The 13273-nt window shown below is 35.8% G+C and overlaps 1 protein-coding gene across 11 annotated transcripts in view; it reads left to right on the top strand.

Moving 5' to 3' along the window:
* The window catches only part of ADAM32 (ADAM metallopeptidase domain 32), a 168674-nt gene that overhangs the window by 9579 nt on the left and 145822 nt on the right, over positions 1-13273 (top strand). For all 11 annotated transcript variants that reach the window (XR_013825545.1, XM_079909326.1, XM_079909318.1 and 8 more), the window contains one exon: positions 8118-8197. Coding sequence is in view for 8 of the 11 variants with exons in the window: in XM_079909326.1 (XP_079765452.1) it covers positions 8118-8197 (80 nt within the window). In the remaining 3 variants the exon portion in view is untranslated. The remainder of the gene's footprint in view (positions 1-8117; positions 8198-13273) is intronic.

Here is a 13273-nt window from a genome sequence, read left to right as displayed (position 1 = left end):
TCTCTTAGGCAGCCTGTGAGATGGCTACCAATGTTTCCCACATCCTGGTAATCACGCCCTTGTGTAATCCCCTCCTCTTAAATGTGAGCTGTGTGTTTTTTGTTTTTTGGTTTTCTTGGGGGGGTACGCGGGCCTCTCACTGTTGTGGCCTCTCCCGTTGCAGAGCACAGGCTCCGGACACGCAGGCTCAGTGGCCATGGCTCACGGCCCTAGCCGCTCCGCAGCATGTGGGATCTTCCCGGACCAGGGCACGAACCCGTGTCCCCTGCATCGGCAGGCGGAGTGAGCTGTGTTTTATGGTTTGTTTTTAGTGAATAAAATGTGGTCAGGATCATGGGATGTCTCTTGTGAGATTAGGATACAGAAAAACTGTGTCTTTTGTCCTGGGTGCCCGCTTTCAGTCTCTCTTTTTCTGAGCCCTTGTTCTGAGGGAAGCAAGTTGTCATATTGTGAGGAGCCTTTTGGAGAGGCCTGTGTGGCATGGAGCTGAGCTTTCTCATTAACAGCCTGGAAAGCCCCAATGCCTGCCAACAGCTAAGTGCATGAGCCTTGAAGTGGATCCTATGCTAGTCAAGCCTTGAAATGGTCGCAGCCCTGGCCTACACTTTGACTGTCGCTTTGTGAGAGTCTGAGCCAGAGGCATTCGGTTAAGCTGTGCCCAGATACCTGACCTAAGGACACTAGTGATTAATAAATGTTCCCTATTTTAAGCTGCTCAATTTTGGGATAATTTGTTATGCAGCAATAGATAACTAACACACCATCCTTCAGCCTATTCTCAACATAAAGTTTTCTTGTTAAAATCTAAGTCAGCTCATGTCCGCCCTCTGCTCAGAATCTTTCAGTGGTTTCTTATCTCACCAAGAATAAAAATTAAAGTGCTAACTCTGACCTGTAATGCCCTACAGGATCTCAGCAGCTTGTCTCCTCTCTGGCCTCACCCCTTACCCTCTTCCTCACTGCTCATGCTACTCCAACCACAGTAGCTCCCTTGCTGCTTTTCAGACATGCCAGGCAGTTCCTCCCAAAGACCTTTGCGCTTGATCCTTTTTCTTCCTGGGATGATCTGCCAGAGATATTCATTTGTTCCCCTCCTCACCTTCTTCAGTTCTGTGCCCAGATGCCATCTTCTCAGTGAGCCCTATTTAAGACTGAGCTTCACCTTCATCAGCCTCTGTTCTAGCACATGATTCTATGGGCTGGTGGGGCTGTTGCTCTGGTTTGGACTGGCTTAGGTAGTCTGTGGCGCATCGGTGCTCTTTCCTGGATCTGTCATCCGCTCCTGAGTTGGTTGGCAGCTGGATGATCCAGATGGTCTCACGCACTGGTCTGTCTGTTGGACTGTGTTCAGCTAGGGTGCCTTGGCTCCCTTTCACATAGTCTCTCACCCTCCTGCAGGACAGCTCAGGCTTGTTTACATGTGGTTTCAGGATTCCAAGGCAGTGAGAGGGCAAGCCACAGTGCACAGGCACTTTTCAGGTTTGCTTCTGTTACATTTGCTATTGTCTAATTGACCAAAGTAAGTTACATGGCTAAGTCTGGAGTTAGTTCCTAAGAAGTATACCAATGGGAAAGAATACTTTCTATTGTATCTATCACATCTGATTTCTGTTTTAGAGTTTTTCTAGAATCTCTCAACAGTGATCACACTTCCATCGTTAGCTTATCTTCCAGAAAATTGTTTGAGACCTCTTAGCTGATGGTAGCACCTTTCCTTTGTCTACTTTTAGAGGGTTTTCACTGAGAGAAGAGGTAAACATGTAGTGAGTTAGCCACCTTTAATCATAAATCATATTATGGATGTTAATCCTTCGGCTTTTATACTTTGTATTTTCTTACAATCTTTCCTGCATCTTTAAAGATTTTAAAAAGATTTCTATGTATGCAAATATATTTATCTTTTCCTTTAAGACTTCTGGGCTTTGAATCTTAATCGATTTTGAATATATATGTATTTATGTACATATTATATATAGAAACATATAAATACATTTTATTTACTCTTTATATATATACATATGTATGAACCCAACTTAATTACTTTTCAAATGGATGTTCAGTCTTCCTGCCGCTATCCATTGGCTAGATTTCCCCCAGTGATTTGAAAGCCTGCCTCTTCATATATCCTATTTCATTAATTTTTTTGATGATGCCTATTTCAGTTGATTTAATTATAGTAGTTTAGAGTTTTTCTATTGATTCTCTAAGTACTTTTAAGGAGATAGTTATATCGTTTGCAAATAATGACATACTGTTTTTTACTTTCTAACATTTATGCCCTTCTTTCTTGTTATCATTTTATCATATTAACGAGGGCATTCAGAACATTTTTGAAAATGGCAGTGATAATAGACTTTGTTACCTCGTTTTATTTGAATTTCTCTGTAGTATTTCATAATTTACAATTTTTAATGTTTGCTTTCTGATACTTTTTCTAGTTAAGGCAATTTCCTTCTATTTGTAGCTTACGTCCCTCTAATTTTCTTTGTCAGAAAATTTTGGTCAATTTGTATTTTTTTTTTTTTTGTGCATGTGAGCTTTAGAATCATCTTATGTTGTTTCAGAAAACTCCTGTGGACTTTTCCCTTGGATTTCATAAAATTTATAAATTAATTTAAAGAAAATTGCTATCTTTATATTCCAAGAACTGGATATAGCTTTCAATTTATTTGACTTTTTTTATGAACCATTTTAGAATTTAAAGTTTTTTTTAAAATTTAAATTATATATATTCCTTTAGGAATTTATTTACATGGGTATTACACATTTTGTTGTTATTGTAAATGGTTACTTCCTAACTATTTTATTTGTGTATAGGGAAATGATTGGTTTATATATTAATTTTGTTTCTAGTCACATTACTAAATCCTCTTTTTAAAATAATATTTATGATGATTCTTTTGGGTCTTCCAGATATATAATATCACATACAAAAGAATGTTAGGATCACAAAACCTTAGACAGTACCAAAGAGGCAGGTTTAGATGCTACATAGATGCTACAATGTGACTAGGGTCACAACGCAGGGAAGAATATCTAGTGATACCGTGGGAACTATACCGGAAGAGTATTCTATTGAAAATACCACTGTGGTGTTTGGGCTAGGCAGCAGAATGTCTGTCCCAGTAGTCCAAAAGGACCAGATAATTCTATTACTACAAATGTCAGAAGGACCAGATATTCACACGTGGCTGCCATCTGACAATGCTCACTTCTGCAACTAAGTCTTTTTTGGGTGTATGAATAGCAGGAACTAGTAACATGCCAGCACCTTAATTGCGGTGGAGTCTGGTATAGAGTTGTTAGGTTTCCAACGTCTAATAGCACAGGGAGACAAGGTAGAAATAGTTTGAATGATTGAACCTCTCTACAGTATCCCACAGTTCACCTCTAGGTGGGATACTTAACATCCATATTCACCCTTCTTAAGGTTGGTAACATTCTTAAACTTTCAAGAAACAACATAATAACTTGCTTCTGCCTCATTTAATGTAATCAGTTCGTATACAGGAAAACTAGATATGTAAGTGTACCATGTGAAATTCTAGTTACCGGGAGAATTTACTTTGCTCTATTCTCTTTTAGGGCCAACTGTCTATGAGTTTTTAAGATTATACCCGTGGACTGACTTCTGTGTACTATTGGCATATCATACCTCTACTTTCCCTCCTTCAGTTAGCTGGTCACAGGACACCATAAAAGTAGGTTTTAGGAAATGATGGAAACGTGATAGGAGTAGGCCTACTGGAGTATTAATCACCTGGTTATGCAACTTAAAGCTTTTAGGACCTGTTCAGACCCAACCATATATATATATAACACTTCCATTTGATTAGTACTCCTGTGAATGCCTGATGACGTCAGTCTGTGAAGAGCGGTTCAGGTTGCAAGATCATATAGTCTGAAGATCCCATGGTCTGAATTTTAGGCTCTATCAGAGCCCAGTAGTGAGCTAAAAGCTTTCATAAAAGAAACATACTTACATACTATTTTAGATTCCTGTGGCTGCCATAACAAAGTACCACAAACTGGGTGGCTTAAAACAACAGAATTTTTTCCCCCTTCTGTTTCTGGAGGCCAGAGGTCCAAAATCAAGGTATTGACAGTGTTGATTGCTTTTGGAGGCTGTGAGGGAGAATCTGTTCCATGCTTCTCTCCTAGCTTCTGATGGCTGCCAGCAATCCTATGCATTCCTTGGCTTGGAGACATGTTACTCCAGCCTCTGCCTCTGTCTTTATATTGATGTCTCCTCTGTGTGTCTTTTCCCCTTCTCTTACTTATAGGATATTAGTCATTGGATTTAGGGTCCAGTCTAATCCGGAATGGTCTCATCTTGAGATCCTTAACTTAATTACACCTTGCAAAGACCCTTTTTTCTTTGCGAGGTTATAAGGTTATAGCCACAGGTTCTGAGTGGACATATCTTTTGGGGCACCGTCACTCAATCCACAGCATATACCAATGAGGGCGTGTCTTTGCTTACAAACCTCAGGAGCCTCTGCTGTGATTCTCCTAGAGGGGCTTAACACAGGCTCTGCCACAGACCCTAAGTCATAAAGGAAAAATAGTAGAGCTCCTTGCCCAGTAGACTCAGGTAGCTGAGGAGTCTTGTACTCTGGCATCTTACAAATCTGGCAGCCTATGTTTTGTTCAATAAAAATGGTCAAAGCAACATAGCTATATATGATATATATTGCCTCCAAAATCCAAAATGGTCTACCAAGTGTTCTGCCTCTTACTATTTATTATGGAGGATATTTTTGATTGTGGTTTAGACCACTAGACCGTTACAGGTGGATGTGTGTGTGTGTGTGTGTGTGTGTGTGTTAAGACTCTGGCACACCTGCTTCTTCAAGGCATCTAATGTACCTGCTACTTCAGGTCTTTCTCTTAGATGATATGTTAGTTTCCTATTGTTGCTGTAACAAGTTATCACAAACTTAATAGCTTAAACAACACAAATTCATTATCTTACAGTTCTGCAAAATGGGTCTCATTGGGTAAAATCAAGGTGTTAGCAGTGCCTGTTCCTTCTGGAAGCTGCAGGAGACAATCTGTTTCCTTGTCTTTTCCAGATTCTAATGGCTGTTTGCATTTTTTGGCTCATGGCCCCCTTCCTCCATCTTCAAAGTCAGTGGTATTGGGCTGAGGTCTTTACACATGGCCATCTCTTTGGTTTTCTTTTCTGGCTCTTTCTTCTACTGTTAAGAACCCTTGTGATTAAAGTAAGACCACAGATAACCCAGGATAATTTTCATATTTTAAGGTCAGTTGATTAGCAACCTTAATTCTGTTTTGCCATGTAACCTAACAGGTTCTGGGGATTAGGATATGGACATCTTTGGGGGCATTATTCTATCTACCACAGACAGTGAGATTTTTAGGGTCCAGGTAGAAGAAGAACCAGATGATAAAGATCTGAGGCATCTGAGGCAATATGATTGGTGAAGGTATGCTGGCATCACTACTAAGCAAAAATGGAAACTTGCTCCTGGCATCTCCTGCTTATTGGGATAGAGAAAACAGCACCTTTTTCTATTAATGGCTACATACAGGTGCCAATGCCTGTGTTGATTTGGTTCAGTAAAGAGACCATATTTGGAACAATATTAGTTATTGCAATCATTACCTGATTACACTTAAGACAACTCACTGTCATTCTCTATTGCTTATCTATCATGTGCACAGATCAAACAAGTAAAATAACAGAAATCATTGCCCTTGTATATACTTTCTTGGTATAGAAAGGTTTTTGGTTTAATGTTTTGGTGATGGTGCAGGTGATATTCAGAGGTTTCCATTTGGCCCTCCCTACCATAACAATCCTCATTCTATGGGTCAGGGAGACAAGATGGGCATTCCACCAGTTACTGATTATATCTGTTTTGACACACTGTTCCATAATTGGGCAGATTATGATAGGATGAACTTGTAAACCCATGAGTGTGTTCATAGATGTGAACCTAATAACTTCCATTCATCACCTGACGACTTCTGCTAATCATATATCTTTTCCTGAAGTGGACCACAGTCTTACTTTAGGTACTCAGAAATCATCATTAGGAGACTTCTTCAGTGGTCCAGTGGTAAAGAATCCAGCTTCCAATGCGGCTGACGTGGGTTCGATCCCTGGTTGGGGAACTAAGATCCCACATGTCGTGGGGCAACTAAGCCCATGAGCCACAACTACTGAGCCCTCATGCCTCAACTAGAGAGCCCACGTGCTGTAAACTACAGAGCCCATGCACTCTGGAGCCCGAGTGCCACAACTAGAGATAGAAAATCCATATGCCACAACTAGAGAGAAGCCTGCACGCTGCAACTAAGAGCCCGAGCATCACAATGAAAGATCCTGCATGCTGCAACCCGATACAGCCAAAAAAAAAAAATATATATCATTATTAGTTTAAAGCCAGTGTTTAATATTCCACCAAAGGTCTGAGTAATTGGGTTTTGATTTTGTGGGTCCAATCTGAGAATTTTTCTTTTTTTTGATAACAGAAAAATAGCTTATTAATGCATACAGCATGCATCATGGGAGAAACTTAAACCAAAAGTAACTCAAAATGGCAACTTTGAGTTCCAGCTTATCTTCAACAAAAAACATTAAATTTGCAGAGAAGTGACAGACACAGGAAGGCAGTTTTAGGCTTCCAAGGGCAGCAAACTGGAAAGGTAAATATATGGGTGAAAACTAATGAGGTAAATTTGTTCATAGATTACTCTGGTCCCGCCTCTGGGCTGATAAGAGTCTGTCTCCAGTATGAGTTTTTCTTTAGGTTGGTCACTTCATCCTACTCACATTTACTGATATGACTGAGATGTTTAATCTTAGTGCTTCTTATTTATATCATACTTTTCTGATTTCATGCCTTTTTTTGATAAATGTTTTTCACCATAAAAATCTGTGACTTTTTCATTTATTTTCTGGATGCCTTGTGTTTGTATGCTCTTTTTTTTCTTAATTTGGAATATTTATAATCTGTTTTATATAATAGATTTAATTTTTAATTTAGGTAGTAACTAGTGATTCCTCACTGTAAGTGTAAGGAAATTTATTTCTTACTACTTCTTTCCACCTCATGCTCTCCTCTTTATTATATGACTATAGCTTTAAAAAATCTTAGTTCTTTTATACCATTAAACAATATGTTTCTACTTTTACCACTTAATTTTCAGCTTTTTAACATTTTTTGGAACCACACTGCAATAAATTTAAGGAAAACAGTATTCACATATGGTAATTCTCTTCTTCTGCTACCCTTCCTGACATTATTGAATATGTTGTTATGTCTTTATCATCATAGTTTATAACACTTGCATCCTATTAAATAGTGATGATTCCCACCATTGTTTTGGCCTATATTCTATATTTAAGTTTATTTTAATGCTCACAGCTAGGCCTTTTACCTCAACTCTATTGATGCCTTTATTGGGAGAAGTTTGTCTGCCTTTTGTGACAGGAACTTGTGAACTATTTTCCTTGATTTTTTGCTTGTAAATAGCTGTCCCTTGCCTGTATATTTGAATGACAGTTTTGCTGGGTATAAAATTCTTGGGTCCACACTTTCTTTTCCTGAATATTTTTTTAAAGACATAGTTCTTCAGTTTTTTAACATTGAATAATGTTTTTAAAGAATCTCAAGCCAACCTGCTTTTCTCTTCTTATGCCCAATATGATTTTCACTTTTCCTTTTTGCTCATATGCCCATAGGATTCTTTCTTTATCTTCGACATCCAATAAGTTTAGTAGAATATGTCTCAGTTTTAATTAATTGTTATCAGTTATTCCTGAAATGCAGTGTACTTTCTAGTCTATTGTTTCAAATCTTTTATTTCAGGAAAGTCTTCTTGAAGTATATATTTGATATTTTTTAATTCATTTGTTCGCTTTTCTTCAGGAACAGCAAATTTTGTATAAGTTGAATACCTCTCTGTGCCCCCTTTTAGTCTTTCATAGCTATCTTGTCTGTTTTTAAACAAAGTGTTTTCAAGATTTCTATAGGGGTACACAGTGATGACTCATGTTTGCATAAGCAAGTCTTATAAAAGAACCTGAACAAATATTTAGTCAAGTTTAAAACACAGTTATTAACTGTTTTTTTTTATTTTTTCAGGTTTTCAAAATTCATTTCTACAAATTATATTTCCAGAGAAAATCCAAGCAAATACAAGTGATAATTCAAAAGTAGAAAATGTAAGAGATTTTCCATAATGTTGTTATATGAAATTTCTTATTTTTATTACATAGCAGTGAAATACATCAATTCCATTATAGTATGACTATAACTAACCAATATTACTATTGATAAGGAATGTAAAGTTTTGATGGTAAAAGCAAACATATAAATCAGAATGTTCTAATTTGTCTAACATTTGTCATTTCCTCATGGTAAAACCATTTTTTAAAGTTCAAAGAGAGAATATAATGTAAAAGAATTAGGGTATTATCTGAATGGTATCTAGATGATTCAAATGAAAGAATAATTTTCTCCAAAATGGTTAGGGAGAATCTGTTTTAACTAAAACCTGGTTCCTCAATCTCTACCCTTGTACCTACCAGTTCTCAGAGAGTATAAACCCTTTCTTCTGTTATTTTGTTAGAAAGGGCAATATTTCATCCTATTCATTGATTTATTTAACAGATATTTCTCTGGACTTGTGTGCATAGCTACATGCTAAGATCCTTAGGAGATAAAAAAAGAAATACAAGAAAGCAAGCCTTGCTTATAAGTGGCCAATCTTTTGATAACACTTTATTTTTACCAGTTTTAATGAAGTATAATGTATACACCACAGAATTCACCCATTGTAAGTGTACAACTCAATGATCATTAGTACATGAATAGAATTATGTAAACATTACCACAAATCCAGCTTTACAACGTTTTGATTAAGTTCCTTCCTGCCTATGTGCAGTTTTTCTCTGCTTCCATCCCCAGCCCTTGGCAACTGCTGATCTGTTTTGTGTTTCTATAATTTTGCATTTTCTAGACATTTCATAAAAATGAAATATGTGATATGCAGGACTTTGCATTGAGCTTCTTTCACTTAAGATTATCCATCTTGCAACATTTATCAATACTGCATAAATTTTTTATTTCTTAATACATGTAGATAACACATTTTGTTTATCCATTTACCAGTTAAATTCAAGATTTTTTTCAGATATTGACTATTTTGAGTCATTCTGCTATGAATATTTATGTATGGACATATAGTTTTCTTTCTCTTGGGTAGATTCTTGGAAGTGAAATTGCTGTGTCGTACGGTAGGTTTATGCTTATCATAGTAATAAACTGCCAAACTATTTTCCGTAGTGACTTATTAGTTTACATTTCCCATCAGCAATATATGATGATTCAGTTTTTCCACATACTTGTCAACACCTGATGTTGTCTCTTTTGATTAAATTTATTCTAACAGGTGTGTACTGATATCTCATTTTAGCTTATATTTGCATTTCTCTAATGAAAAATGCTGTAGAGCATCTTTCATGACCTACTAGCTATCTAAATACCTTTTTGGTGAAATGTCTATTAAATTATTTGCCCATTTTAATTTTTTAACCTATTATTATTTTTAACATATTTATTGGGCTATAATTAGTGTATAATATTATATTAGTTTCAGGTGTACTATGCAGTGATTCAGTATTTTTTTACCACTATTTTCAGATTACCACAATAAGTCCAGTTACCATCTGTCACCCTACAAAGTTGGTATACAATTATAATTATTTTTTAAAATTTATTCATCCTGGTATATATGTATATACTTATTTACTGAAGTATAGTTGTTGTACAGTATTGTATTAGTTTCAGATGTACAGCATAGTGATTCAGTATTTTTACAGATTGTCCTCCATTATAGGTTATTAAAAGATAATGGCTATAATTTCCTATGCTATATAGTATATCCTGTTGCTTATCTATTTTACATATAGGAGTTTGTATCTGTTAATCCCATATCCCTAATTTGTCCCTACCTGTTTCCCTGTCCCCTAGGTAACCACAGGTTTGTTTTCTATATCTGTGAGTCTATTTCTGTTTTGCATATACATTCATTTGTATATTTTAGATTCCACATACAAGTGATATCATAAGTATTTGTCTTTCTGTGACTTATTTCATAAGCATAATACTCTCTAGGTTCATCCTTATGGCTAGAAATGGCAGAATTTCATTCTTTTTTATGGCTGAGTTATATTCCATTGTGTGTATATATATATATATATACACTACATCTTCTTAATCCAGTCATCAGTTGATGGGCATTTGGGTTGCTTCCACGTCTTGGCTATTGTAAATGGTGCTGCTATGAACATTGGGGTACATGTATCCTTTCAAATTAGTGTTTTGTTTTTTCCAGATATATACCTGAAGTGGAATTGCTGGATCTTACAGTAGTTCTATTTTTAGTTTTTTTGAGGAACCTCCAACTGTGTTCCACAATGTCTGCACCAAGTTACATTCCCACCAACAGTATACAAGTATTCCCTTTTCTCCATATCCTTGCCAACATTTGTTATTTGTAGACTTTTTGATGATAGCCATTCTGACAAGAATGAGGTGATATCTCAATTTTGTTTGTTACAGTATTATTGACTATATTCCCTATGTGTACCTTATATCCCCTGCTTGATTGATTGACTGATTTTTAAATTGTAGTATAGTTGATTTATAATATATTAGTTTCAGGTGTACAACATAGTGATTCAATATTTTTATAGATTATACTCCATTTAAAGTTATTACAAAATAATGGTCACATATCCCTGTGTTGATATAACCTTGTTGCTTACTTATTTTATACATAGTAATTTGTACTTTTTAATTCCATACCCTTATCCTGCCCCTCCCCACTTCCTTCTCCCCGCTGGTAACCACTAATTTGTTCTCTATATCTGTGAGTCTGTTTCTGTTTGTATACATGGTACAATTACCATGGAATACAGTTGGAGATTCCTCAGAAAAACTGAAAATAGAACTACCATATAATTAAGCAATTCCAGTTCTGTATACATATACAAAAAAAAACCCCTGAAAACACTAATTCGAAAAGTTACATGCACCCCAATGTTCTTAGCAGTATTATTTACAATAGCCAAGATATGGAAGCAACCTAAGTGTCCATCAACAGATGAAGGGATAAAGATATACACACACACATATACATATACATACAATGGAATATTATTCAACCATAAAAAAGAATGAAGTTCTGACATTTGCAACAAAGCAGATGGACTTAGAGGGTATTATGCTTAGAGAAATAAGTCAGTAAGGTAAAGACAAATTCTCTGTGTTATCACTTACATGTGTAATATAAAAAGTAAAACAAATGAATAACTATAACATTGAGTGTATAACAATGATATCTCATTGTGGTTTTGAGTTGCATTTTTCTGATGATTAGTGATGTTGAACATTTTTTCATGTGCCTGTTGGCCATCTGTAGGCCATTTTTGGAAAATGTCTGTTCAGGTCTTCTGCCCGTTTTTTGATTGGGTTGTTTGGGGGTTTTTTTGCTATTGGGTTGTATGAGCTGTTTATATATGTTGGATATTAATCCCTTATCGCTTGTATCATTTGCAAATATTTTCTCCCATTTACTAGTTTTTTTTCCATTTTGTTGATGGTTTCCATTGCTGTGCAAAAGCTTTTAAGTTTAATTAGGGTCCATTTGTTTATTTTTGCTTTTGTTTCTTTTGCTTTAGGAGACAGATTTGAAAAATATTGCTATAATTTATGTCAAAGAGTGTTCTGCCTATGTTCTCTTCTAAAAGTTTTATGGTTTCCGGTCTTACATTGAGATCTTTAATCCATTTTGAGTTTACTTTTCTATATGGTATAAGGAAATATTCTAATTTCATTCTTTTACATGTAGCTGTCCAGTTTTCCCAACACCACTTATTGAAGAGACTGTCTTTTCTCCATTGTTTCTTGCCTCCTTTGTTGTAACTAACTGGAAGTTCATGGGTTTATTTCTGGGCTGCTCTCATGCATTGATCTATGTGTCTGTTTTTGTGCCAGTACCATGCTGTTTTGATTAATGTAGGTTTGCAGTACAGCTTGAAGTCAGGGAGCATGATACTTCCCGCTCTGTTCTTCTTTCTCAAGGTTGCTTTGGCTATTTGGTGTCTTTTGTGGTTCCATATAAATTTTAGGATTATTTGTTCTAGTTCTGTGAAAAATGTCATGGGTATTTTGATAAGGATTACATTAAATCTCTGGATTACTTTGAGTAGTATGGACATTTTAATAATATTAATTCTTCTAACCCAAGAACACAGGATAACTTTCCATTTCTTCATATTGTCTTCAGTTTCCTTCAACAATCTTTTATAATTTTCAGAGCATTTTCACCTCCTTGGTTATGTTTATTCTTAGGCATTTTATTCTTTTTGATGCAATTTTAAACACAATTGTTTTCTTGCTTTCTCTTTATGAGTTTATTATTAGTGTGTAGAAAAGCAACAGATTTCTGTATGTTAATTTTGTGTCCTGCAACTTTACTGAATTCATGTATTAGTTCTAATAGTTTTTTGGGGGAGACTTAAAGGTTTCTTTATATAGTATCATGTCATCTGCAAATAGTGACAGTTTTACTTCCTCCCTTCCAATTTGGATGCCTTTTATTTCTTTGTCTTGTCTGACTGTCGTGGCTAGAACTTCCAATACTATGTTGAATAGGAGTGGTGAGAGTGGGCATTCTTGTCTGGTTCCTGATTTTAGAGGAAAAGCTTTCTGCTTTTCACCATTGAGTAGATGTAAGATGTGGGTTTGTCATAAATGGCCTTTATTATGTTGAGATATGTTCTCTCTATATCAACTTTGCTGAGAGTTTTTATCATGAATATATGTTGAATTTTGTCAGATGAATTTTATGCATTAATTGAGGTGAATATGTGATTTTTATGCTTACTTTTGTTAATGTGGTGTATCAGATTGATTGATTTTCAAATATTGAACCATCCTTGCATTCCTGGACTAAACCTTACTTGATCTTGGTGTTTGATCCTTTCTGTATATTGTGTTTGGTTTGTTTATATTTTGTTGAGGATTTTTGCATCTGTGTTCATCAGCAGCATTGGGGTGTAATTTTCTTTTTGGTAGTGTCTTTGGTTTTGGTATCAGGGTGATGATGGTCTTGTAGAATTAATTTGTGAGTGTTCCATCCTTTTCAATTTTTTGGAATAGTTTGAGAAGGTTAGGTATTAACTCTTCTCTGTATGTTTGGTAGAATTCCCCTGTGAAGCCATCTGATCCTA

Source organism: Stenella coeruleoalba (assembly GCF_951394435.1).
Source record: "Stenella coeruleoalba genome assembly, chromosome: 21".
In the NCBI taxonomy this organism is placed as follows: Eukaryota; Metazoa; Chordata; class Mammalia; order Artiodactyla; family Delphinidae; genus Stenella; species Stenella coeruleoalba.
Note: the sequence above shows the minus strand (reverse complement) of the source record. Positions and strands in the feature narration are given on the sequence as shown.